At 45.9% G+C, this 25,923-nt stretch overlaps 2 protein-coding genes across 2 annotated transcripts; both read right to left on the bottom strand.

Annotated features, from left to right (window-relative positions):
* Positions 1 to 22: 22 nt before the first annotated feature.
* On the bottom strand, positions 23 to 13,746 carry LOC144326807 (vomeronasal type-2 receptor 26-like). The gene is made up of 6 exons (XM_077923646.1): positions 13,541 to 13,746; positions 10,079 to 10,370; positions 5,717 to 6,520; positions 3,847 to 4,074; positions 2,830 to 2,956; positions 23 to 933 (listed from the first exon to the last, which is right to left on the bottom strand). Exons 1-6 carry the CDS (start codon positions 13,744 to 13,746, stop codon positions 23 to 25), a joined length of 2,568 nt encoding a protein of 855 aa, XP_077779772.1.
* A 4,687-nt stretch (positions 13,747 to 18,433) lies between these two features.
* LOC144326806 (vomeronasal type-2 receptor 26-like) lies at positions 18,434 to 25,836 on the bottom strand. The gene is made up of 3 exons (XM_077923645.1): positions 25,531 to 25,836; positions 20,269 to 20,395; positions 18,434 to 19,344 (listed from the first exon to the last, which is right to left on the bottom strand). Exons 1-3 carry the CDS (start codon positions 25,834 to 25,836, stop codon positions 18,434 to 18,436), a joined length of 1,344 nt encoding a protein of 447 aa, XP_077779771.1.
* Between the last annotated feature and the right edge of the window lie 87 nt (positions 25,837 to 25,923).

Below are 25,923 nucleotides of genomic sequence, written 5' to 3'. Positions count from 1 at the left end.
TAATGTAAAAGTATGTTAAAAATCAGGTGCCTTCTTTAGTTTTCGTTGTCAGGTGCTCCTTTGTATTCAGATCAGGCCTGTGTAGAATAATGTAGCACTTGGGAAAGAAGATGCAGCCCAGAAGCCCAGCACTGGAGGCCAACATAGAGAAGACCTGCACGGCTACCATGTATTTCCCCTTGGTGCTCAGGTAGGTGGGCACAAAGGACACCCAAACACTGCAGAAGACCAGCATGCTGAAGGTGATCAGCTTGGCTTCATTGAAGGCCCCAGGCAGCTTCCTGGCTAGGAAAGCCACCGTGAAGCAGATGGCAGCCAGGAAGCCCATGTAGCAGAGGGAACTATAGAACAGGGCAATGGATCCTTCATTGCATTGCAAGACAATCTCTCCAGCGTGGGAGTGAAGGTCAGACTCTGGGAACGGTGGAGAAAGTCCCAACCATAAGGTGCAGATAGCAACTTGGACAGTGGAACAAGAAATGACAATGGAGTTGGCCAAACTCTTTCCCAGCCATCTCCTCATCCTGTTCCCTGGCTTAGTGGCTAGGAAGGCCAGCACTACAGTGATGGTTTTAGCCAACACAGAAGAGACAGCAACTGAGAAGATGATGCTGAAGACTGTTTGTCGGAGAAAGCAGGTCATTTTCCTTGGCTGGCCTATGAAGAGGAAGGAGGACAGAAAGGAAAGCAGGAGGGAGACAAGGAGGATGTAGGAGAGGTCCCTGTTGTTGGCTTTGACTAGGGGAGTGTCAAGGTATTTGATGAAGATTCCTAGCACAATCACTGTGGTTAAGGACAATAAGAGGGCAAAGGAAGTTAGGAGGATCCCTAAATATTCTCCATAAGCGAGGAAGATGGTTATCTTGGGTACACATTTATACTGGGCCTTGTTTGGATGGTGATCTTCTAGACACTTGGTGCAATGCTCTGCATCTGCAAAGAAGAAGAGTAATGTTTAATAGAGCTTTTCAGTGGATTCAGCCAAGGCCCTGAGCCATATCCACCCTATTTGAAGGGATTATGTTGGCATTCAGGTTGAGTTGAGACAGTCACATATCAATGTGGGTCAGGTTGGGTGGCCCAGAGTAATCTGGCTGTTTCTGTGGAGAAAGCCACTTTGCAAAGCAAAGTTGGTCCGATCTATAACTCCTCTCAACAGCTGTTGAACATATGCATCAATTGTATGGTGTATAGGGGCTCATTCCAAGTGGGGTCCCTGCAGAAAAGTCACATATGAAGGGGCACCCTACAAAACAGACCCTGCTGCTTTTGGTTGGGTAGGGCAGAAGGAGGCAAACTGTCGACTTCCTTGCCTCCAACCATCCCTATACTGTTTTTAATTAGAATGGGGGTTTTTTATTCTAAAAAGTTCTCCCGGTATACCCCACGGAGACCCTCAAGGTCCATAAACAGCAACACCCTAGTGGTCCCGGGCCATAAGGAAGTTAGATTAGCCGCAACCAGAGCCAGGGCCTTTTCAGCACTGGCTCCGGCCTGGTGGAACGCTCTGCCTCATGAGACCAGGGCCCTGCAGGATCTGATTTCTTTCCACAGGGCCTGTAAGACAGAGTTTTTCCACCTGGCCTTTGGCTTGGAGCCAATTTGATTCCCTCCTCCTCTTTCTTTTTTCTTTCTCCTCCTGTGATGAGGCTGAATTTTAATATTTTAATGTTTCAATATTTTAATGTTGTATTTTAATCTTGTTTTTAAGTTGTATTCATTCAACTTGTTTTTATTATTGCTTGTTAGCCACCCTGAACCTGGCCTTGGCTGGGGAGGGTGGGATATAAATAAAAATTATTATTATTATTATTATTAAATATTAACTAATCTGTGAACTAATTCAAGATTGGATCTAAGGTGGGTGTGGGTGGGCTCATCAGGTTGGCCTCTAGCTTATCAGGCCAATGGGGGGGGCTGTTTTGAGGCCATGGGGTGTATCAGGGAACTATGCTGAGGCCTAATAATCTACCGTAGTTCCATAAAACATGCACATCTGGATTCAGAATTTATACCAAAGAGCCTGAAAAGGCAAGTGGCTGTGAGATGACAACATGTAGTAAGGCTGAGGAGCAGGGGTGGCTGGGAGGCATTTAGTGATTTAGGTATTTCTATCAGACTTTTCAAAGAAGCTTAATTCACACACACACACACACACACACACACACACACACACACACACATGTGTGAGAGAAATACAGTGAGACCTTAGTCCTTGAACTTAATCCATTTCAGAAATCCATCCGACTCCTGAAATGTTTGAGAACCTAGGCATGGTTTCTGATTGGCGCAGGCGCCCCAGAAACAATAGCTGACAACTGCATTGGACATTTGGCTTCTGAAAAACGTTAAAAAACCGGAACACTTACTTCCGGGTTTTTGGCGTTTGGGAGCCAATTTGTTCGTCAACTAAGCCGTTCGAGAACCAAGGTTCCACTGTACAAGTATATAGAGGCACCACCTTCTCCAGAGGATTGAGGGGACCTGATGCAACATCCTAAACATTGGGGGGTGGCCCCCTCAAAAAAAGATTGGGGCCCCACAGTGTTTCAGCTCCCCGGAGCCTTGAAAGTATATATCAAAACAATAGCATGAACACAATTAAAAATACAAAATTCCAATGAAATATATGAAACTTAGGAAACAGGAAGCCCAACACTGAAGCTTCCAGTCAAAAGTGACCTCATGGGTCATCCATTTCACCTCCTGCCTAAATCAAGAATTCTACTGTACTTGAAGCATACCAGCCCATCCTGCCTTGAAATGCTTTTAGAAGATGCCTGACTGGATTCTTCCCCAAGGGCTTCCCTTTCTGCTGGTGTCACCCACCTTCCTGAGTGGAGATCGTCCCTTTTGCACAGGGAATGCAGTCATAGCAGCAGATTGGCTTTCCTTCCTGAATCACTTTGACAAATCCAGGTTCACAACTTCCCACACACCTGGAAGTAGGAAGTGTCTAAGCATAAAGACAAGGCGGGTCAATGAAAACATGTTCAGGGTAATGTAACAATGTAAATAAGACGTAGGGTTGGGAAGGGCCTAACTGGACCTTTAGCCCCAGGTTCAACTTGAGCCTTGCATTTTTAAAGTATAGTAAGTTTAATGCGAATTTTGCAATTAAATCGAACCCTGCAAGGCTGAAACAACCACCTTGTTGCTTGAGACACAATATGTTGCATGGTAATATAAAACTGGGTCTCCTCTGTTGCACGCCCCAGCTGTAGGAATAGATCAGGGGTCAGCAAACTTTTTCAGCAGGGGGCCGGTCCACTGTCCCTCAGGCCTTGTGGGGGGCCGGACTATTTTTTGGGGGGAGAGGGAGAACAAATTCCTATGCCCCACAAATAACCCAGAGATGCATTTTAAATAAAAAGGACACATTCTACTCATGTAAAAACATGCTGATTCCCGGACCGTCCGTGGGCCGGATTGAGAAGGCGATTGGGCCGGATCCCGCCCCCGGGCCTTAGTTTGCCTACCCATGTGTAAGAGTCTCACATACCCCAATAACTAGATATGGTGGTCAAGGTTTCCTCAAACCCAACCACAGTGCCAACCACAAAGTCTGAGGGACAGTGGACCGGACCCCTGCTGAAAAAGTTTGCTGGCCCCTGCTCTTACACTTAAGGAGGTACCCTCATCCCCCCCAAAAAAACAGTGATACCCCCTCTCCCCATACACAAGGGTCCCGCCTTGTGAACAGCTAGGTAGGAGAGCTGGGAAATGACCTTTGTCTGAGACCTTGAACAACAGTCCAGTGCTGGAGTTGACAGGAACAGAGTATCGTACACTTATAAAAGCTTAAGGAACATACAATGAGAAGAAATATATGATTGCCCCCCCCACCTGATTGAGCCACTTTGGCCACACAATGGCCTCCTGGTCGATGGTGCACTTCAGGTCTGGGGATCCCTGTCTGTCGATACTCCCAAACTTCACTCTGAGGACGGACCTATTGGGGAACACCACCCAGTTCACAATGTCCAGGTCAGCTACCAGCTCCCCGTTCTCGTCCAAATACACTAAGTCCATGGAAGCATTGTAGAACTGGGAATTTCCTAGGAAAGGGTGGAGCTAGAATGGTAGAGAAAAGAGCAGCATTTAGAACATGGGAAAGGACACTGACTATCCATTTCTGCCCATTTCATGCTTGGAGCAGCTCTGATTTGGGGCTGGTTGCAGACTCAAGTAGCTCAGTCAATTATGGTTCTCTCGGTTTCTCATTTTTTCCAATCTTGAATTCTGTTCTCCATGTTCTTCGTTCAGTTTCATCAGCATTTTAGTGCCCATTTCTTCTAATGGACACGTCTTTGTATGTGGGTTTGGCTAATATATACACACTACGATATATATTTTCATTTCTTATGCACACCTTCCCCAATATAAGCGTTTTTCTAAGCACTGGTTGGAGAACTGCATCAAACAAAAACTAATAAAAGTGGGAATTTCTTGAATTGTTTCTGAAAGTATGGATTAGGTAGGTTTCCCCCTTTTAAATCAAACTGAAACAAGTTTCTAATATGGACTCACAGCACACACTCTCCCTCAAAGTTGTGTGCTTGGTGGAGGGAGTGAGGCGCCACAACATAGCCAGATGGGTATTGCCTGGTATGGAGAAGGAAGGAAGGCTTAGAGAGAGCCCGAGGAATGTTATCTCCCCTACCCAAAAGAACTATTGGTGTTTTGCAACTTTGACCTGTTGCAGGACCTTAGCCAGACCTTAGCAGAGCATATGCAGAGTTCCAGAAAGCAATCAGTTGCAGGCAGGATGGATGAAGCAGGAACAAAATGCTGCTACTAGTAACTTGGTTACTTAGAGGTGTTTATTATTTACAGCAGACTCTGCAAGTTACCATATACAGGAACAGATACGGATCTTAACTAGCTCTCTCTTAACAAACTCCAAACGACTCTCAGAACACTATAAGGTAAAGGTAAAGGTACCCCTGCCCGTACGGGCCAGTCTTGACAGACTCTAGGGTTGTGCGCCCATCTCACTCAAGAGGCCGGGGGCCAGCGCTGTCCGGAGACACTTCCGGGTCACGTGGCCAGCGTGATATCGCTGCTCTGGTGAGCCAGAGTCGCACACGGAAACACCGTTTACCTTGCTGCTAGTAAGTGGTCCCTATTTATCTACTTGCACCCGGGGGTGCTTTCGAACTGCTAGGTTGGCAGGCGCTGGGACCGAACAACGGGAGCGCACCCCGCCGCGGGGATTCGAACTGCCGACCTTTCGATCGGCAAGCCCTAGGCGCCAAGGCTTTTACCCACAGCGCCACCCGCGTCCCTTCAGAACACCATACTGACCAACAAACTATCCGATCAGTAAGGTCATAAGTCATCATGCCTGTGTGAGATTTACCAATGGTAAAGCTGTATCCAGGGTCCCATATCTCTAGGCAGAATAACTCCTCTCTGCTCAGTCATCCTTGGCTTTTGGCCAACTCTTAATTGACTCTGTGTGAAGCTGCACAGAATGGCACGTAGTCAAAAATCCCAACAAGCACTCCAGGTAAAGGAGTGATTGGGACTTGTTACCAGAAGGGTTGTGTCCTCCGAGTCCAGTGTAACGGAGCAAAAATTGGAACAGAAACTGGGTTTGCAATTTTTCACTTTACCACTCCACATTCTCTAGTGATGAGGAGCTCTCTACGTCCTAAACCAGGGATTCACAAACTTTTTCAGACTGCCTATGATGGGAAAGAAAATACTGTACCTGCCATGGCTGTAGCCTTTGAGCTTCCAGTCTCTCCCTCACCCTTTGCTTAGATCTAGATGAATATGCAGCATTTAGGGCATGTGCCATGGTTTGGACAGCATTGTAGATTCTGTGGCAGTCCAGAGAAAGGCTTCTTTGCAGATCATCTTGGGGCAGCAGCACTTCCGGTTTCTCTCTCTCTCTGCATCTTGTCCAGCCTTTCACTGACAACGCATCCTTTAAATAGGAACAACGAAAAGCTTTGTCCCAAAACTGCTTGATAGCAAAGAAAAAGGGCTCAAAGTCATCATATTTGGTCCTTTCATTTGTCTCAATAAAGAAGGAAAAAATACCATGGATTTGTTGGGAAGATAAGCCACTGTACATCAACTCCAAGGAGACGTCCCACATAGCTGTTGTGATCCAGATTTTCCCAACAAGGGATTTCATCTCAAGAGCATTTTGTACAGTTAGCATTCCATCTAAGAAATAAGTCATCTCTGCATAGTAAACAAATACATGGACTTGTTTCCACTTGAGGAATGGAAACAAATCCGTCCGTATTGTATTTGTATTCAGTCCTTGGATGGTTAGTGAGATGACAACACAAACATCACTTCGGGTGAGCACAGGTGTCAAGGTCTTCATGAACCTCTCTCCATCGTCCGTGTCTGGAGCAATGAGACCAATCAATGTCCATCTGAAGTGATGGAGCAGCTTGACTATCCCTGGGTACTGGGCTTCTTCTTTGGGGACCATCCGGTAGAAAAAAGGATACTGCTTCTTATCATTTAGAACGTTAGAGACAAAAGCATAACTGACCTGGGAAGGAATGGGAAATCTGTGACTCATTTGAGTTCAAATCAAGGCCCAAATATTTCCAACCCCTGCACTGGAATAATATTAGAAACATAGAATTGTTGAATTGGATGGGACCTTGAGGGTCATCTAGTCCAACCCCTGCAATGAAGGAATCTCAACTAATGCATCCTTGGCAGATGGCCAGCCAACCTCAGCTAAAAAACCTCCAAAGGAGGAGAGCCCACTGTCTTCCAATGGAGTCCATTCTACTGTCAAACAGCTCCTACTTTCAGAAAGTTATTCCTAATGTTCAGTTGGAATCTCCCTCTTTGGTTCGGGTTCTACCACCTGGAGCAGCAGAAAGCAAGCTTGCTCCATCTTCCATATCCTTTAGATATTGGAAGATGGCTATCATATTGAAATAATCATACATAAACATCATATCTAAATGTCTAAAAGAGCTTGCGTATGTACCGTATTTTTCACCCTATAGGGCGCACTTTTCCCCCTCCAAAAATGAAATGTGTGTGCGTCCTATGGGGCGAATGCAGGCTTTCGCATTCCCGCCGGGCTCCCACGGCTTGCGGAGAGCTGCCTGCACCCCAAAGCCCGGGCGCGCTGAGCAGTCGTGCCCGGGCTTTGGGTAGCTCTGCGCAAGCCACGGGAGCCCTCCCACGGCTCGCGGAGAGCTGCCTGTTCTGGGGGCTGAGGTCGGGGGAAGCTCGGGCTTCCCCCACCCCAGCCCCGTGCCTGGGGAAAAAATAATTCCCCCCCTTTATTTCCCCCCAAAAAACCTAGGTGCGCCCTATGGGGTGAAAAATACGGTAATCTCAGAGCCTCTGTCTATAATCTTTGAGAATTTTTGGAGAACAGGTGAGGTCCATGCAGACTGGAGGTTGGCAAATGTTGTCCCCATCTTCAAAAAGGAGGTAACTACCAACCACTAGGCATGACATCGATACCAGGGGAGGTCCTGAAACAGATAATTCAACAATCTGTTTGTGAGCATTTAAAAAAGGATGCTCTGATTACTGAGATAACTGTTAGGGTGAATTTGTAACTGGTTTACTGACCAAACCCAAAGAGTGCTCATTTATAGTTCTTCATCATCCTGGAAAAAAAGTGATAAGTAGGGTGCTGCAGGGTTCTGTCCTGGGCCTGTTGTTGTTCAATATCTTTATAAATGACTTGGATGAAGGAATCTGTAGATAGGAGAACTAGGCCCAAACTAACAAAATGAATTTCAATAGCAACAAATGTAAGGTTCTGCACTTAAGTAAGAAGAATCAGCTGCACAAACATAAGATGGGGGACACCCTCCAAAAATGAAATGTGTGTGCGTCCTATGGGGCGAATGCAGGCTTTCGCATTCCCGCCGGGCTCCCACGGCTTGCGGAGAGCTGCCTGCACCCCAAAGCCCGGGCACGCTGAGCAGTCGTGCCCGGGCTTTGGGTAGCTCTGCGCAAGCCACGGGAGCCCTCCCACGGCTCGCGGAGAGCTGCCTGTTCTGGGGGCTGGGGTCGGGGGAAGCTCGGGCTTCCCCGCCCCAGCCCCGTGCCTGGGGAAAAAATATTTTTCCCCCTTTATTTCCCCCCAAAAAACCTAGGTGCGCCCTATGGGGCGAAAAATACGGTAATCTCAAAGCCTCTGTCTATAATCTTTGAGAATTTTTGGAGAACAGGTGAGGTCCATGCAGACTGGAGGTGGGCAAATGTTGTCCCCATCTTCAAAAAGGAGGTAACTACCAACCAGTAGGCATGACATTGATACCAGGGGAGGTCCTGAAACAGATAATTCAACAATCTGTTTGTGAGCATTTAAAAAAGGATGCTCTGATTACTGAGATAACTGTTAGGGTGAATTTGTAACTGGTTTACTGACCAAACCCAAAGAGTGCTCATTTATAGTTCTTCATCATCCTGGAAAAAAGTGATAAGTAGGGTGCTGCAGGGTTCTGTCCTGGGCCTGTTGTTGTTCAATATCTTTATAAATGACTTGGATGAAGGAATTTATAGATAGGAGAACTAGGCCCAAACTAACAAAATGAATTTCAATAGCAACAAATGTAAGGCTCTGCACTTAAGTAAGAAGAATCAGCTGCACAAACATAAGATGGGGGACACCTGGCTTGCTAGTAGTACATGTGGAAAGGATCTGGGGTATCTTGTGATCTTAGCAGACCACAAGCTTAACACGTATCAACAGTAGGTTGCAGCAGCAAAAAAAAGCTCATGCTATTCTAGGCTGCATCAACAGAAGTATAGTGTCCAGTTCAAGGAAAGTAATAGTACCACTCTATTCTGCCTTGGTCAAACCACACCTGAAATACTGTGTCCAATTCTGGGCACCACAAATTAAGAAGGATGTTGAAAAGCTGGAACATGTGGAGAGGAGGGTGGCCAAGATGACTAAGGGTCTGGAAACCAAGCCTTATGAGGAATGGTTGAAGGAGCCGCATATGTTAAGTCTGGAAAAGAAGAGACTGAGAGGAGATATGATAGCCATCTTCAAATATCTAAAGGGCTGTCACATAATTAATGAAACGAGCTTGGCTCTTTACTAAATGTCCCCCCCGCCAAACACTAAAGCTGGTATAAATTGAAAAATAATGTCTGATGACATTTTGATGAGGATAATGCCATGTGGATGTTGAAAAACATGTATGAGCAACACCAAGTCCACCATAAAATGTTGTATGGAAGCATCCATAGTCTTGTTTTGAAATTGTGCACCCAGAGTGGCTGGGGAGCCGCCCAGAGTGGCTGGGGAAACCCAGCCAGATGGGCAGGGTACAAATAATAAATTATTATTACTATTATTATTATTATTATTATTATTATTATTATTATTATTATGTGAGAAAAGAAAGATATGTTTCTGTCCTCCAAGAGCAGTGAAATCTATTTCAATTCACCAACAATTCTCTGTTTTAAAAAGTGTCTCTTTCAATGGCAGATGAAGTTGATGGACTATATGGAACTGGCGGAAATGACTGGCAGAATCCGAGACCAGAGAGAAGAGTTGGTGGAAGAAGACTGGAAAAAGTTTAAAGACTATTTACAGAAATATTGTAAAATTAATGAATGTTAGAAGAATGTTGGAATGAAGTTATATGGCTTTAGTAGAAAGGTTATAAGGAATTAAGTATAAATAGATTAATAGAACATTAAAGGAAAAAATAAGGTTAGTTTGTGTTAAGATAATTATAGGATAGAAAACAGGGGAAGATGGAAAGGAATTGCTGAAATAATTAATAGAAGTGGAATACAAAAAGGTCGTTGAAATATGTGAAAGAAAGATAAGATATTGAATTCCCCCCCCCCCTTTTTTGATGTGTTTTTAAATTGTTTTTGCTTTGTCTTGTTAGTTTAATGTTTTAGTGTTAGTGTTTTTGTATAGTACTGTATTGTTTTTTCTTTGTTTTTTTTTGTAGTGTTTAAATTGTTGTAAAAGTAATAAATATTTTTTTTTAAAAAAAGTGTCTCTTTCCAGCATCGCTTTGGACATAATCCGACCCATTTGTTGCATTCCCTGGATTTAGACTCAGCCAGCAAATGCCCCACCTGTCTGCATTCCTACCTGTGGGATTTTATACGTGCCCAGCAAGGTTGAAATCCAGATGGAGTTTTGAGAGCCAGCCCCTTCCAAAACAGTGAATACATTAGTCTGTCTACCACAGTTGTAGTTTGGAATATTTGCCTGCCCAGGAGACAGCAGGTCCAGCAAGGCGTCATAGGTCACCCTTCCATCAAAAAAGTTCTCATGGATGCTGTAGCCCAGGGTGATGTTGGGTAAGAGCTTGGGATTCCGATTGATCTCTTGGATGGAAAACACAAAGGACAAGAGCTGCCAGTATTTTGTGGTTCCTTTCCTACAAAAACGTACGTATCAGATCATCCTTGAGCATTCAGTGAACATATCAGATTTAAATCTGGTTGTTTTACAAGCTTTTTACAGATAACTCACCCTCTTGATGATTCACCCTCTTGCCAACAATCCCCCCCCCCCTTAATTTTCCATTTTCCTGACCATTGCCTCCTGCATTTGTTCTCATTATATACGACGCATGCAATGGAGTCTAGTGTACTCTATAGTGCAGATCAAGCAAAGTCATAGCAACTGCATGCTCATGCGCACACAAACGCGCATACATTCACATGCAGCTGCAGCTCAGCTGCAAACACACACAGAGGATAAACACAACCTCCTGTTTCTAATAGTTGAAAGTATCTGAACACCCTTCCCCCAGTTGTCCCACCAAGCCTCACTACCTCCTTTTGAAGACCCCTTTCATGTTCTTCTCCCTGGCTGAGCATTACTCTGCTCTGTTGGCTGCTCATTGCCCCGTGTTTGCTCTGCAAACACCTCCCTCCCCCCAGCTGTGCGGGACTGTGGATAAGCTAATGATGGGAGCTTCCAGACTGTGGCTATCTTGTGGGTGAGAGTCAATGGCACACCAGCAAATTCCGGCCACACCATTAATGTGGTGGATTTAGGCTCAATTACAACAATCCCACCAAGCCCAGAGACATTCTTTTTTTTGGGGGGGGAGGAAGGAAAGTGACAGAAAACATACTAGAAAGTGTGGGATAACAACCTCTCGATGGCATGTTGCTTGGCCTTCTCACAAGTGAATCAGAATGAACACTTATTAAATGGGCCATATGACAGTGACCAAATTGCAAACATGCGCTGGATTATGGAGAAAGCTAGAGAGTTCCAGAAAGACATCTACTTCTGCTTCATTGACTATTCATATGACTGTGTCGACCACAGCAAACTATGGCAAGTTCTTAAAGAAATGGGAGTACCTGATCACCTCATCTGTTTCCTGAAAAATCTCCATGTGGGACAAGAAGCTACAGTTAGAACTGGATATGGAACAACTGATTGGTTCAAAATTGGGAAAGGAGTACAAAAAGGCTGTATATTGTCTCCCTGCTTATTTAACTTGTATGCAGAATTCATCATGCGAAAGGCTGGGCTGGATGAATCCCTAGCCGGAATTAAGATTGCTGGAAGAAATATCAACAACCTCAGATATGCAGATGACACAACCTTGATGGCAGAAAGTGAGGAGGAATTAAAAAACCTTTTATTAAGGGTGAAAGAGGAGAGCGCAGAATATGGTCTGAAGCTCAACATCAAAAAAACGAAGATCATGGCCACTAGTCCCATCACCTCCTGGCAAATAGAAGGGGAAGAAATGGAGGCAGTGAGAGATTTTACTTTCTTGGGCTCCATGATCACTGCAGATGGTGACAGCAGTCACAAAATTAAAAGACGCCTGCTCCTTGGGAGAGAGGCGATGGCAAACCTAGACAGCATCTTAAAAAGCAGAGACATCACCTTGGCAACAAAGGTCCGTATAGTTAAAGCCATGGTTTTCCCAGTAGTGATGTATGGAAGTGAGAGCTGGACCATAAAGAAGGCTGATCGCCAAAGAATTGATGCTTTTGAATTATGGTGTTGGATTGACTCTTGAGAGTCCCATGGACTGCAAGAAGATCAAACCTATCTATTCTTAAGGAAATCAGCCCTGAGTGCTCAGTGGAAGGACAGATCGTGAAGCTGAGGCTCCAATACTTTGGCCACCTCATGAGAAGAGAAGACTCCCTGGAAAAGACCCTGATATTGGGAAAGATGGAGGGCACAAGGAGAAGGGGACGACAGAGGACGAGATGGTTGGACAGTGTTCTCGAAGCTACCAGCATGAGTTTGACCAAACTGTGGGAGGCAGTGGAAGACAGGAGTGCCTAGCGTGCTCTGGTCCATGGGGTCACGAAGAGTCGGACACGACTAAACAACAACAACAACAAATGGCAGTGACCTAGCAACAGTTGCCTTCTTTAAAATCTTAAGAACGGCCAAGAAGATGCTGAATGAAGATGTTGTACCTGGGCTACATGCAGCGATGTGCAATGCAGCTATGACAGAACTGGGGGGCAGGGATTGTCCCTGCAAAAATCAAGCAAGGACTACTATAGCTACAAGCCTGCATCTGTTCAGAGGACTTGAGAGGAAAGTTTGGCAGGTAGGCGGCATTGTCCTGTGCTGCCATCCTTTACAGAAGTGCTCTCCTGTATCCGGCCCAAGGGAGCCCATCTGCTCCAGCATCCTGTTCTGATAGCGGCCAACCAGACGTTCATGGGAAGCCAAGAAGCAAGAAGCAAGCACAAGAGCACTCTCCCCACTTGCAATTCTCAGCTACTGGTGTTGAGAGGCATGCTGCCTCTGTGAATGGAGAACATGACGACTAGCATCCCTTGCTAACCTAATATTCCATGAATCTTTCTGCATGCATGCTTCCCACGTGCATATGATTGACCACTGTGATAAAAGGATGCATTTTGCCTGATTCAGTGGGCTCTTATGTTTTTAGAGGGAGTACTAGATAATGAGAGAAATCCTGGTAAGTGGGGACATTTGGAGCTCATGTTACACACACACACACACAGACACACACACACAGACAGACAGACAGACAATTTTATTTGCATGCCACCCTTCCACAATTCAAGCCATGCTCAAGGTACTTACAACCACAGGAGCCAACTCCTAGGGGCTGAGGTCTCTTCATCCCCCCAATAAAATATTTGAGGGGGCTGCTATTGATGGGCATTGCTATTCAAATGATGCTCGTGTGCCACATCATGTGACAATGCAGGGTGGGGCTTACTTGCCCCCCAATATTTTATTCAAGTTGGCCCCCCTGCTTACAATGTGAAAAATGAATAACTGCAACATAACAAAACGATGAAGAAAAACGAAAAAAATACAACCAAATGGAACCATTTCTGCATAAATCACAATATCTAAAATCAAGATGTAAAAAAACCCAGCAGCAACATCCCCTGCTCCCACAACAACCCTGCCAAACAACCCTGCAGCCCAAGAGTCTGTTCAGCATCCTCAGCTTTTGTAGCTGGTATCAGTCAGCACCCAACCACCTGGCCAGGTGCGAAGAAGGTAGGAAGGAAAGAAGGGAGCAAATGATAGGAAGCAAAGCACCCATAATTCCATCTCCACAAAACGGCTTACCAAAGAAAGCTGGTAGAGGGAGTGCTGTTGAAGCTATGAGCTCGAAATAAAGTATTTGTGGCAGAGATGACCCCGCTGATGAGGTGGTCTCCTGGCCTGTAATAATTAGCTGAGTCTATTCCATCCCTTTTCAGAGTAAGAGGGCACCTTGTCTTTTGTATCACGCAGCCTGCGTAAGGCAGTAGCAGCAGCAGAACCAGGGCCATCCTGGGTCTTCCTGGAAGTGCTTCCTCCTTGATCACCCCTCTCCTACGATGAATTAGAACAATCGTTTGAAGAAGCCAAAGCTTTTGTTGTAGTGCTTATGGTTGTTCAGTAGCGTTCTTGATGGAGCCCAGCCAAGGAATCACAAAGGGCAGAGTTATTATGGCCTGTCCTCAATCTCAGCCCAGGCTTTCGGTGGCACAGGAGACGTTTGTGTGGCTCAGATGCAAGAGAAAACCTCATATTGTTCTAATTTCCAGTGTATCTTTTAGCAGACTCGAAGTTGATCTTTGGACAAATCCCCTGGGCTTTAGTGCAAAGTATCAGCACCCCTCTCCCCATGAATCACTATTATTTTGATAATTATAAAGGGAAGAAGTATCACTTCTGTGACACTCTGAACTCCTTATGCAGCTCCACCTGCAGGTGTGGCGCTGGAGGAAAAACATGTTTGTAAAAAAGGTTGAAATCTGGCTCCAAATTCTGACATGCCCAACTTTGGTGAAATAAGAGTCAAAGTTCAATGTTTCCTTTTAGGAGTTACCTGAACTATCTTGGGCAACTGCATGACATCTGGCAGAGGCCTGTTGCCTACTTATGTTGGTATATTACTTCTTTTATAGCAAATCTCTCCCTCTCCCCCAAGGAAAAAGGATCAAGAGGAGGCTTGACATAGAAAAACAGGATTTCCTTTTCCTCACTTAGAGCAAAGCATCCTGGTTTACCACAATGGGCTTGGGGAATTTCCATATAGCTGTTTATTGTGCCTTCAGCATGGCATATGCTTTTGTGTCTTCACAATGTGAAGTAATGGTTAGAGTGCTGGAATAGGGCCTGGGAGGCTGGAGTTCAAATCCTCACTCAGCAATGAAGCTCCCTCTTGTGTCTCTGTCTCCCTAAGGCTTGTATGACTGTTTGTTGCAGCAGCCCGGGCTACAAGCTCTTCACCGAATGCAGTGTTTGGGTGTCCTTTGTCCCCACCTACCAGAGCACCATGGGGAAATACATGGTAGCAGTGCAGGTCTTCTCTATGTTGGCCTCCAGTGCTGGGCTTCTGGGCTGCATCTTCCTTCCCAGTTACCATTTTATTTACAAAAAGGTAAAAACCACAATAGAGTAAACCAGGCATAGGCAAACTCGGCCCTCCAGATGTTTTGGGACTACAATTCCCATCATCCCTGACCACTGGTCCTGTTAGCTAGGGATGATGGGAGTTGTACTTTTGTCCTTTTGGTGTATCAACCTCCCCACTGCACCAAGGATTCCCTGCCCGAGCTGCTTCAGGTCATGGAAGATGTGCACTTAGTTTGGTTGTCCCAGGGGATTTTAACATCCATGCCGACACGACCTTACAAGGGGCCGTTTGGGACTTCATGGAAAGCTGTCCCTGAATAACTTTGGCCCAACTCATAGCCGTGGACATGCCTTAGACCTGGTGTTCACCCTCTATGGATGTTGGTGATCTGACATTAAGTAAAATGGAAACAAAAGAAGTGCCATGGTCAGATCACTTCCTGGTGCAACTGGACATCTCTGCAACCCTTCCCCTCTGCAGGGAGGTGGGACCAAATCAGATGGTCTGCCCCCGCCATTTAATGGATCCAAATGGTTTCCAGAGAGTGGTAGGGGATGCTTTATCCCATGCTGATGGCCTTTCAGCTGATTCCCTGGTGACCCATTGGAATACAGAGTTAACCAGGGCCATTGACTGTCTGGCTCCGAAGCGTCCTCTTCGATTGCATGGAGCCCGGACAGCCCCGTGGTTTTCCCCGGAGCTGAGGGCGATGAAACAATCGCTGAGATGGCTAGAGCGCCGGTGGCGGAAAACTCACTCTGAATCGGACCAGACAAGGGTTAGAGCTCAACATCAAGCCTACCAAGTGGCGACAGCAAATAGGACTTTCTTCACCACCTCTATTACTTCTGCAGAAAACAGCAGCAGGAGACTCTTTCAGGTGGTTCGCAATCTATCGGAACCACCTTCGTCATTGGGGCCTAGTAGGGACCCCAAGATCTCCTGCAATGCTTTTGCAAAGTTTTTTGCAGATAAAGTTGCTCAGATTCAGAAGGAGGTAGACTCCACCGTGGGAGCAGGGCTGGGGCGGGAGAGTGCTGGAGTCCTGTCTAGTCATGGGATCAATTTCAATCTGTTACCTCCAAGGATGTGGACAGGCTGCTTGGACGAGTGAAACCAACCACCTGTCTTCTTGATCCTTGTCCATCCTGGCTGATAAAAGCAAGCCGGGAAGGGCTGGGCGATGGGGTCTGCGGGGTGGTAAATGCTTCCCTCTGTGAGGGAGCCTTCCCAGGTCCCCTGAAAGAGGCGGTCATTAAACCGCTTCTTAAAAATACATCCTTAGACCTGGCCAATATGGCCAACTATCGCCCAGTCTCAAATCTTCCATTCTTGGGCAAGGTGATTGAGTGGGTGGTTGCTGAACAACCCCAGGCACACCTGGAGGATGCGGACCATTTGGATCCCTTCCAATTGGGATTCAGGCCTCACCATGGGACTGAAACTGCCTTGGTCATGCTGATCGATGATCTCCGACGGACTAGGGACAAAGGTGAGAGCTGCTTCCTAGTTGTGCTGGATCTCTCAGCGGCTTTTGATACCTTCGGCAATAACATCCTTCTGGACCATCTTGAGGGGCTGGGAGCTGGGGGCACTGTTATACAGTGGTTCCACTCCTTTCTCCTGGGCCATGTCCAGAAAGTGGTGGTGGGGGGTGAGTGTTCAGACCCCTGGGCCCTCACTTGTGGGGTGCCTCAGGGTTCTGTCCTCTCCCCCATGCTTTTTAACATCTATATGAAGCCGCTGGGAGAGATCATCAGGGGGTTTGGACTGGGTGTTCATCAATATGGGGATCATACACAGCTCTACCTCGCTATTAAATCAGAACCAGTGAAAGCAGTGAAGGTCCTGTGTGAGTGCCTGGAGGCGGTTGGAGAATGGATGGCAGCTAACAGATTGAGGTTGAATCCTGACAAGACAGAAATACTGTTCTTGGGGGACAGGGGGTGGGCTGGTGTGGAGGACTCCCTGGTCCTGAATGGGGTAACTGTGCCCCTGAAGGGCCAGGTGCACAGCCAGGGAGTCATTTTGGACTCACAGCTGTCTATGAGGAACAGGTTAATTCTGTGTCCAGGGCAGCTGTCTACCAGCTCCATCTGGTACGCAGGCTGAGACCCTACCTGCCCACAGACTGTCTTGCCAGAGTGGTGCTTGCTCTAGTTATCTCCCGCTACTGCAATGCGGTCTACGTGGGTGGCCACCGAGACCATATAACACCTGAGAGATCTGCATTGGCTCCCAGTACGTTTCTGAGCACAATTCAAAGTGTTGGTGCTGACCTTTAAAGCCCTAAACAGCCTCAACCTGTATAACTGGAGGAGCATCTCCACCCCCATCGTCCAGCCCGGTCACTGAGGTCCAGCGCCGAGGGCCTTCTGGCGGTTCCCTCACTGTGAGAAGTGAGGTTTCAGGAAACCAGACAGAGGGCCTTCTCGGTGGTGTCACCCGCCCTGTGAAACGCCCTCAGAGCAGATGTCAAAGCAATACGCAACTATTTTACTTTTAAAAGACAACTGAAGGCGGCCCTGTTTAGGGAAGTTTTTAATGTCTGATGCCGTTTTGTGTTTTTAATATTTGGTTGGAAGCCGTCGAGAGTGGCTGGGGAAACCCAGTCAGTTGGGCGGGGTATAAATAATAAATTATTATTATAATATTATTATTATTTTTTAAAAGTGGGGGCAGAGAGAGTGCGAAAGAAAGAGGGAGGATTGCCCAGTGCAACTGGCGCTGGAAGGTTTCTGCTGTGTTTCAAATGCTGTGGCATTTCAGGAGTGACTTCGGTTTGGATGCTTGAAAACTAGCCACGAGTGTGTGCGAGAGGGAAAAGAGGCAGGGGGAATTGGCCAGGATTGGGCTGGGGAGTGTTGAGAGAGTGACAGGGCCCCCCTGACTATCTCCCCCCACCCCATCCCTCCTCTTTCCTTTTGCCCATGGCCAGGCTGAATATCTGATAAGAGGTGAATTAGGAGGGGAGTTGAGAGACAGACCAATAGCTGCTGCCAGTGGGAGTATCTTGTGATTCACATGTAAGAGGCTTGAGGATTTTTGGATGATTCTTTCTTTCATTTAGACAGCCCCCCCCCCCCAATGTTACACCCAACTTGGTGAGGCTGCCCTGTACAGAAACAACCGTAGCCAAGAAGGAAAGACCAGCAGCTGCCAATGGCCAGTTTGATGGATGACACTCCAATAAACAAGCACTTCTAAAACATTAAATACAAAAGGTCTGCGACTAGTGATGAGTTATTATGCATTGATTTTTATTCAAACCAGGCAGAGACATTCAAGGTAGACATTTTTACTGAAGACATTCTTATTTAGACAGGCTCACTAAGATGTTCATAAAGCTTGTACAAATTTTAATTTGTTTTAGTTGATTCTATTGTGGTTTCACCTTTGTGTAAATAAAATGATAATTGTTTTGCTTTATCCTTTTGGAAACTGCTTTGAGGTTGTTCTCTACAACAAAGTGGAATGTCAATTTTATGAAATAAATAAATTTAATAAATTCCAACAAGTGTGATTTATCATGTGTGAAGCTACATTGAAATGAGAAGTACTGCAGTTCCATTACTGCTGCACTGCAGTTCAGCTATAAAATCATATTTTCAGAGTCAGGTGCTGTCTTTAGCTTTTGTCGTGAGATGCTCCTTTGTATTCAGATCAGGCCTCAAAATGATAATGTAGCACTTAGGAAGGAAGATGCAGCCCAGAAGCCCAGCACTGGAGGCCAAGATAGAGAAGACCTGCACGGCTACCATGTACTTCCCCTTGGTGCTCTGATAGGTGGGAACAAAGGACACCCAAACACTGCAGAAGACCAGCATGCTGAAGGTGATCAGCTTGGCTTCATTGAAGGACCCTGGAAGCTTCCTTGCAAAGAAGGCCACCGTGAAGCAGATGGCAGCCAGGAAGCCCATGTAGCCGAGGGCACCATAAAACATGGCCACAGACCCTTCGTTGCATTGCATGATGATCTCTCCAGGCTGAGACTGCATGTCAGACTCCGGGAAAGGGGGAGACATGCCCAGCCAGATGGTGCAGATGACAACTTGAACACCAGAACAGGAAATGACAATGGAGTTGGCCAGACTCTTCCCCAGCCATCTCCTCACCTTGTTCCCGGGTTTTGTGGCCATGAAGGCCAGCACCACAGTGATGGTTTTAGCCAATACCAAAGCCACGGCAACTGAGAAGATGATGCTGAAGGCTGTTTGTCGGAGAAGGCAGGTCAGTTTCCTTGGCCACCCAAGGAAGAGGAAGGAGGACAGAAAGGAGAGCAAGAGAGAGACAAGCAGGATGTAGGAGAGGTCCCGATTGTTGGCTTTGACGATGGGAGTTTTCAGGAATTTAATGAAGATTCCTATCACAAAGACTGTGGTTACAGACAATAAGAGTGCCATGGAAGTCAAGAGGACCCCCAAAGTATCTTCATAGGCTAGGTAGCTGATAATTTTGGGGACACATTGATCTTGGTCCTTGCTCGGATGCTCATCTTCTGGACAATTGTTGCAATGCTCTGCATCTGCAATGAGCAAGAGAGATCACTGTCATGGTACCTCTGTTCCATCCATAATATTGATCTAGACTCTTCAACATTGCTTGGAACATCATTCTGGGTGGCAGCTTAGACCCAAAGCATAGAATTTTCCAAATAATGCAAATGAGACTCCAAGGTGCGCATTGGGATTTCACCCTCCCTGTGTTAATTCTACGGAAGATTCACCTTTTGGATCAGACTCTTATGGCTGGTGAGACATGTCACCAACTGTCATGTCACACATTGGTTTTCATGCCCAGCTCCTCCCCCAGGATCATCCATCTAGCTCATTAATCGTGAAGTTAGCATTTGTTTTTCTAATCTCCAGAAATAATGTAGGATCACACTTACCTATTTCTGGAAATTAAACAAACATACAGAAACATACCCCAAATTATGTTGCGAAAAAGGAGCAATGGAGCGAGCTCCTCCTGCTGGCTGGAATGCCAGACAGGATGTTGATGTTTGGGACTGTACCATGGGAACAAAGGGGCAGTCTATTTACTGTACTGAGCACCGGATATTAGCTCAGAGTGTCATCTGACCTGTACTGGAAGTACAGGAAATACAGGGGAGGAGTTTCTCTCTCTGCTATTGGTGTTAAGAGAGTGCAGACACGTTTCTCTGTACTGCTGAAAGACAGAAATAAAAGGCATGTAAATACATTTCTGTCTGTCTCTTTCCCCTCCCTGGGAAATGGCAGGGAGGAGGGGAAGAGTGGTGTGTTCTTCTCACGTTAGAGGAGGATCGCCGATAGAAGATCTCCCCTGGTCTTGCCGGGAGTCGCAGACGGGGAGGTAAACAAGGAATTAAGCCCGGTGCCTGGAGAGTGGCCAATTCCTCTGATAAGGCTTAATTCCAAGTCTGTGCTCTCCTGAAAGGGCTTCCTTTCTCCCTGGCATCCCTTACCTTCCCGAGTGGAGAATGTCCCTTCTGCACATGGTGCACAAGCATAGCAGCACAACGACTTTCCTTCCTGAACCACCTTGACGTATCCTGGGTGACAGCTTTTGGTGCACTGTGACTGTGGCAAGGTCTAACCATAAAGAGAAGGGAAAGGCTTAGAAGTGTATCAATAAGCTCTAGAAGTGGTTTCTTAGGTTTGCCTGTCTTGTTCTCAGAATGGCCAGTAGTCTTTCAGAAGCTGCATTCATCAGTTTTCCATGTTTCCTTAGTGAATAAATTTTCTAAACTGATGTCTGCCTCTTGTCATATCTTATTAATTACTTAGTGTTGCCATAGGTCTGGGATTCCTGGACATGTCCTCGTTTTGGGGGCCGATGTGCATTTTACATGAAATGTGCGTGTTTGGGGTTTTATAAGACATCATCATCATCATCATCATCATCATCATCATCATCATCATCATTATTTGCACATGCTTGGGAGGGCAATGTGCTCTGGAAATCGAAGTGCAGTATCAGAGCGAGGCTGTTGCAGTGAAGATCAGGTAAGAGCTGGGGTCATTTTTCTGCTCAGACTGGCATCAACTTGGGATTGGGTTCAGCCTTGGGCAGTTTGGGTTTGGGTTTGGGCTGCTCTGCATGCCTCAGCCACTGCCACCCCAAGCCAGGACAAGAGGCGTGTGGTCGTGGCAGTGCGCCCACACGTGTGTGCCTCTTTACCAGGCTTGGGCTGGCAGCGGCTGTGGCTGTCCTCCCCCCCCCCCATCACAATATGGTAACCCTAAATGACCTCTCTTTTACTACCCAACAAATTACTAGAGTGCATGGTTTTCCTTTCACCCATTTCAACTTCCCCTCATTTCCTTTTCTTTATGAAGTGTTTATATACCACTATTTAACAACAGATCAGGACATTGTCTAGAAACATAAAAACACTTATCCAACTATAAAGATGTGCACATGCTATATTCTCGAGACTAAATGTACATACCGTATTTTTCGCTCTATAAGACGCACTTTTCCCCCTCCAAAAATTAAGGGGAAATGTGTGTGCGTCCTATGGAGCGATTGCAGGCTCCCTGACTTCAGTGAAAGCAACACGAAGCCTCCGAAGCGCAGCAGGAGAGCGAAAGGGTTTGGTGTGCGCTGATCCCTCTCGCTCTCCAGGCTTCGCTTCGCTGGAAAGGTGCTGCACAGCTTTCCCTCTCTGCGCAGCGCCCCTTCAGTGAAGCGGGAGGAGAAATGGAAGGGGCTCCGTTTCTCCTGCCGCTTTGCTGAAGGGGCGTTGCGCAGAGAGGGAGAGATTATTTTTTACTTGTTCTCCCCCTCTAAAACTAGGTGCGTTCTATGGTCAGGTGCGTCCTATAGAGCGAAAAATACAGTATCTATAAACACATATACATGTCCTTTTATTTATGTCTTATATTCAAATAGCTTCCTATTTTGCTGATGTATGTATATTCTTAAAAACATTGCAATGTGTGAGAGGTCTTACACAGCAATCAATACTGATAAATTTTCCATCCATGGCTTTCCTCACCTGCGTAAATCCCTTGAGCCGCACAATGGCATCCCGGTCAATGCGGAACCAGGTTTCTTGGGACGGCTGCCGCTCTAGACTCCCAATTTTCACTGAAGCCACTGAAGTGTTGGGCCACACGATCCAGGTCAAAATATCAAGGCTGGCTGCAAGTTCCCCATCTTTGTTCAAATATACGCCATCCATGGAAGTATTGTAACACTCAAAGTTGCTTAGAAAAGGGTGGAACTAAAATGGCACACAGAGAAAATGAAGGTTATTTCAGTGCTGCCCATTTGGGGATAAATTTCCCTTCTTAATCCAGACAACACAGAGAACAGAGTAATAATAATAATAATAATAATAATAATAATAATAATAATAATAATAATAAAAAAAAATTTTATTTATATCCCGCCCTCCGCAGCCGAAGCCGGGCTCAGGGCGGCTAACAACAATAAAACAGTACAAAAGTACAGCATAAACAACATTCTAAAATCATTCATTATAAAATTAATTAATTCAAGCCACTGGCAACCATTGGGCCAGAGCTCCGCGAAGATTGCCGAAGGAGGGAGTCAGGCTGTGCCCTGGCCAAAGGCCTGGCGGAACAGCTCTGTCTTGCAGGCCCTGCGGAAAGATATCAAGTCCCACAGGGCCCTGGTCTCTTGTGACAGAGTGTTCCACCAGATCGGAGCCACAGCCGAAAAAGCCCTGGCTCTAGTTGAGGCCAGCCTAAATTCTCTGTGGCCTGGGACCTTCAAGGTGTTTTTATTTGAAGACCGTAAGTTTCTCTGTGGGGCATACCAGGAGAGGCGGTCCCGTAGGTACGAGGGTCCTAGGCCGTATAGGGCTTTGAAGGTTAAAACCCGCACCTTGAACCTGATCCTGTACTCCACCGGGAGCCAGTGCAGCTGGTATAGCACTGGGTGAATGTGATCTCGCAGCGAAGACCTCGTAAGGAGTCTCGCTGCAGCATTCTGCACCCGCTGGAGTTTCTGGGTCAGTCTCAAGCACAGAAAGGAATCCTTCACATCAGGAGTTCAATTTGGGGGCAGGAAATGGACACCCTGAGACTTCGCTTGGCTAGGGAGGTACCTATGTCCTTGTCCTGGAACATGAGGAACAGTAGACCCAAAGATGCCAAAGTGATGGTGATATTTTTTTCTTGGAAAGCAAGTTGACACCTAATTTTAAATGTGTTATGGAAAGTGGAGTCATTGATCCTTACATTCCCATCTTGCTCAGCAGAAGGTGAAGACAATTTATATACAGTTAAAGCTTTATATTCAGCAATGTGAATTCCCTTATTCATTCCTTTAAAAACAAACTTTGCCTCAGAACTAAAAATATATATATATATTTAAAAATCTGATAGGCTATGAGAAGGTATTGGGTATAGACATAGAGATGTGGAAAAATTCTGATGGAACTTAAGTTCTGAGGCTCCCTGTGAAGGTCTCTCATTTTTTCTAATCTTACTTCTGGAAGGAGATTTGATACATAACCGCATTAGAGAAGGTACTTGTAGCATGAGCATGAGTTTGACCAAACTGCAGGAGGCCGTGGAAGACAGGAGTTCCTGGCACGCTCTGGTCCATGGAGTCACGAAGAGTCAGATACGACTAAACAACTAAACAACAACAACTAGTAGCCTCATTCCCAGCACTGCTCAGGAATTCCAAATACCAGTGCAATTTTGAAAGCCTCAGCCCACTATATTGATTCAGAATGACACCAAATTACATCTGCATATACACACAGAAGAAGAGGAGGAGGAGGAGGAGGAGGAGGAGGAGGAGGAGGAGGAGTTTGGATTTAATATCCTGCTTTATCACTACCTGAAGGAGTCTCAAAGTGGAAAAATTCTGATGGAACTTAAGTTCTGAGGCTCCCTGTGCAGGTCTCTCATTTTTTCTAATCTTCCTCCTGGAAGGAGACTTGATACATAACCCCGTTAGAGAAGGTACTAGTAGCCTCATTCCCAGCACTGCTCAGGAATTCCAAATATCAGTGCAATTTTGAAAGACTCAGCCCACTATATTGATTCAGAATGACACCTAATTACATCTGAATATACACACACAGAAGAAGGAGAAGGAGAAGAAGAAGAAGAAGCGTTTGGATTTGATATCCTGCTTTATCACTACCCAAAGGAGTCTCAAAGTGGCTGACATTCTCCTTTCCCTTCCTCCCCCACAACAAACACTCTGTGAGGTGAGTGGGGCTGAGAGACTTCAGAGAAGTGTGACTAGCCCAAGCTCACCCAGCAGCTGCATGTGGAGGAGCGGGGAATCGAACCTGGTTCCCCAGATTACAGGTCTACCGCTCTTAACCACTACACCACACTGGCTCACCACAAAACCTGCTCCCGGAGTTCAAGATCTAGGGGTCTCAATTCGGATCCAGGGTTTGTGTTCCCTTGGAAGGAGGCACTGGGGAGACTGGTATCTTCATGCATATAATATGTATATTTCAGTGGAGCTATCAGAGATGGAAAAAGGAATACCTGCCATGGCTGTAGCCTCTGAAGCCTCCGCCTGTCTCCTCCACCCATCATTGCCACCTGCTTGGATCTGGATGAGTAAGCAGCATTTAAGGCATGTGCCACAGCATACGCACTGCTATAGATGTTGTAGTTGTCTGGAGAAAGACTCTGCACAAGAATATCCAGGGGCAATTCCCCCTTTTGTTCACATCTGTGACGTTCTTTCACAGAAAACAAGTGCTTTGAAAAGAAACAATCAAACACTTCCTTCCAGTAAGGAACTAAGCGTTTGAAGTCAAAATTGTCTTGTTTTAGGGCAACCTCTGTCTGAATTAAGAAGGAAAAGAAACAGTGGCGGTGCTGGAGTTGTAATCTCCAGTCAGACAGTGTTGGGGTGATGTCCCACAAAGCTGTGGTGATCCAGACTTTCCCCTCAGTGGACTGTAGCCACAATGTGAGTATTTGATTTACAAAGAATATCCCACTGAAGAAAGAACGAGTCTCTGCATAGTGAACAAATACATTGACTTGTCTCCATGTGAGAAATGAATCAACGTCAATTTTCACTTTATACTGAGTCATTTCTGGGATTCTGTATGAGACGGCAGCACAAATCCCATTCGAGGTGAGCATAGGGGTCAAGGACCTCATGAACCTTTCTCCATTGTCGTTGTCTGGAGCAAAGAGACCGATCCACGTCCATCTGAAATGGAGGAGCAACTTGACAATCCCTGTGTATTGGTGGTCATCTTTGGGGAGCATCCGGTAGAAAAAAGGGAACTGAGTTTTATCATTGATGTCATGGGAGACAAACCCATAACTAACCTGGAAGGGAATGGACGAGAAAAGTGTCTTGCTTGGCTTCCTTTGAATCCTCTTGTATGCATCTCATCCCCATATCACAGAATTTCCATATCAAATATATTTATTAATAGAGAAATTGTGCCAGGAACAATCCTAACCAGGTCTGCTAAAAAGCAAGACTTGTAGAATTAGCCCCAGGTAAGTTGGATTCAGTTGCAGCCTTGGGCTACACTTGGTAACCAAACCCTAGTCAGACTAATATTATGTCAATAGATTTTCTGTTGTATTCATTCTGTGTGGACTAGAGCGAAATTCAACACCCTGTAATCCAGAAGAATTAAGAAAGAAAGAAGGCTGTTGAAAGGACAAATAAAGCTTGAGATTGACACTAACTTTGTCCATCAGACAGAGGCCATTCAAAGCAAAGCGAAATTAAAGTGCACCCAATTTCACACCTGTGGGATTTTGTAGATGCCCAACATGTTTGAAATATGGACAGCAATTTCAGAATCAGCACCTTCTAGGACAGCCAGCAGGTTATTCTGCCTTCCACACCTGTAGTTTGGAATACTTGCATGACCGGTATAGAGCAGCTCTACCATGGCGTCGTATGTGATTCTTGCATTGTGATAGTTCTCAAAGATATTGTAGCCCAGGGTGATGTTGGGTAAGAGCCTGGGATTCTGGTTGATCTCGTGGATGGCGAGCAGGAAGGCCAGATTGTGGAGTAAATCTATGTCTTTACTTCTGCAAGATATCATATATTCTGTATCATCACCCTCAATTTAACAACACATGTAACTTTCCTCACTCTGCAACATGAAGGGAATTTTGAAGCAATACAAATT

Source organism: Podarcis muralis, chromosome 2, assembly GCF_964188315.1.
Source record: "Podarcis muralis chromosome 2, rPodMur119.hap1.1, whole genome shotgun sequence".
Taxonomy (NCBI): Eukaryota; Metazoa; Chordata; class Lepidosauria; order Squamata; family Lacertidae; genus Podarcis; species Podarcis muralis.
This window is presented reverse-complemented; position numbering and strand designations above follow the sequence as displayed.

What these genes read in the sequence shown, in the direction of transcription:
- LOC144326807 (XM_077923646.1), bottom strand. Translation starts at nt 13,746, where the DNA reads ATGGCCCTGGTTCTGCTGCTGCTACTGCCTTACGCAGGCTGCGTGATA. An exon ending in GCACGTATAAAATCCCACAG is followed by an intron (nt 6,521 to 10,078) that starts GTAGGAATGCAG and finishes ATTCCTTCCCAG; the next exon opens with GTCAGTTATGCTTTTGTCTC. An exon ending in AAAGGCTACAGCCATGGCAG is followed by an intron (nt 4,075 to 5,716) that starts GTACAGTATTTT and finishes CTACCATTCTAG; the next exon opens with CTCCACCCTTTCCTAGGAAA.
- LOC144326806 (XM_077923645.1), bottom strand. Translation starts at nt 25,836, where the DNA reads ATGATATCTTGCAGAAGTAAAGACATAGATTTACTCCACAATCTGGCC. An exon ending in GCATCTACAAAATCCCACAG is followed by an intron (nt 20,396 to 25,530) that starts GTGTGAAATTGG and finishes CTTTATGGTTAG; the next exon opens with ACCTTGCCACAGTCACAGTG. An exon ending in GACATTCTCCACTCGGGAAG is followed by an intron (nt 19,345 to 20,268) that starts GTAAGGGATGCC and finishes TGCTCATTGCAG; the next exon opens with ATGCAGAGCATTGCAACAAT.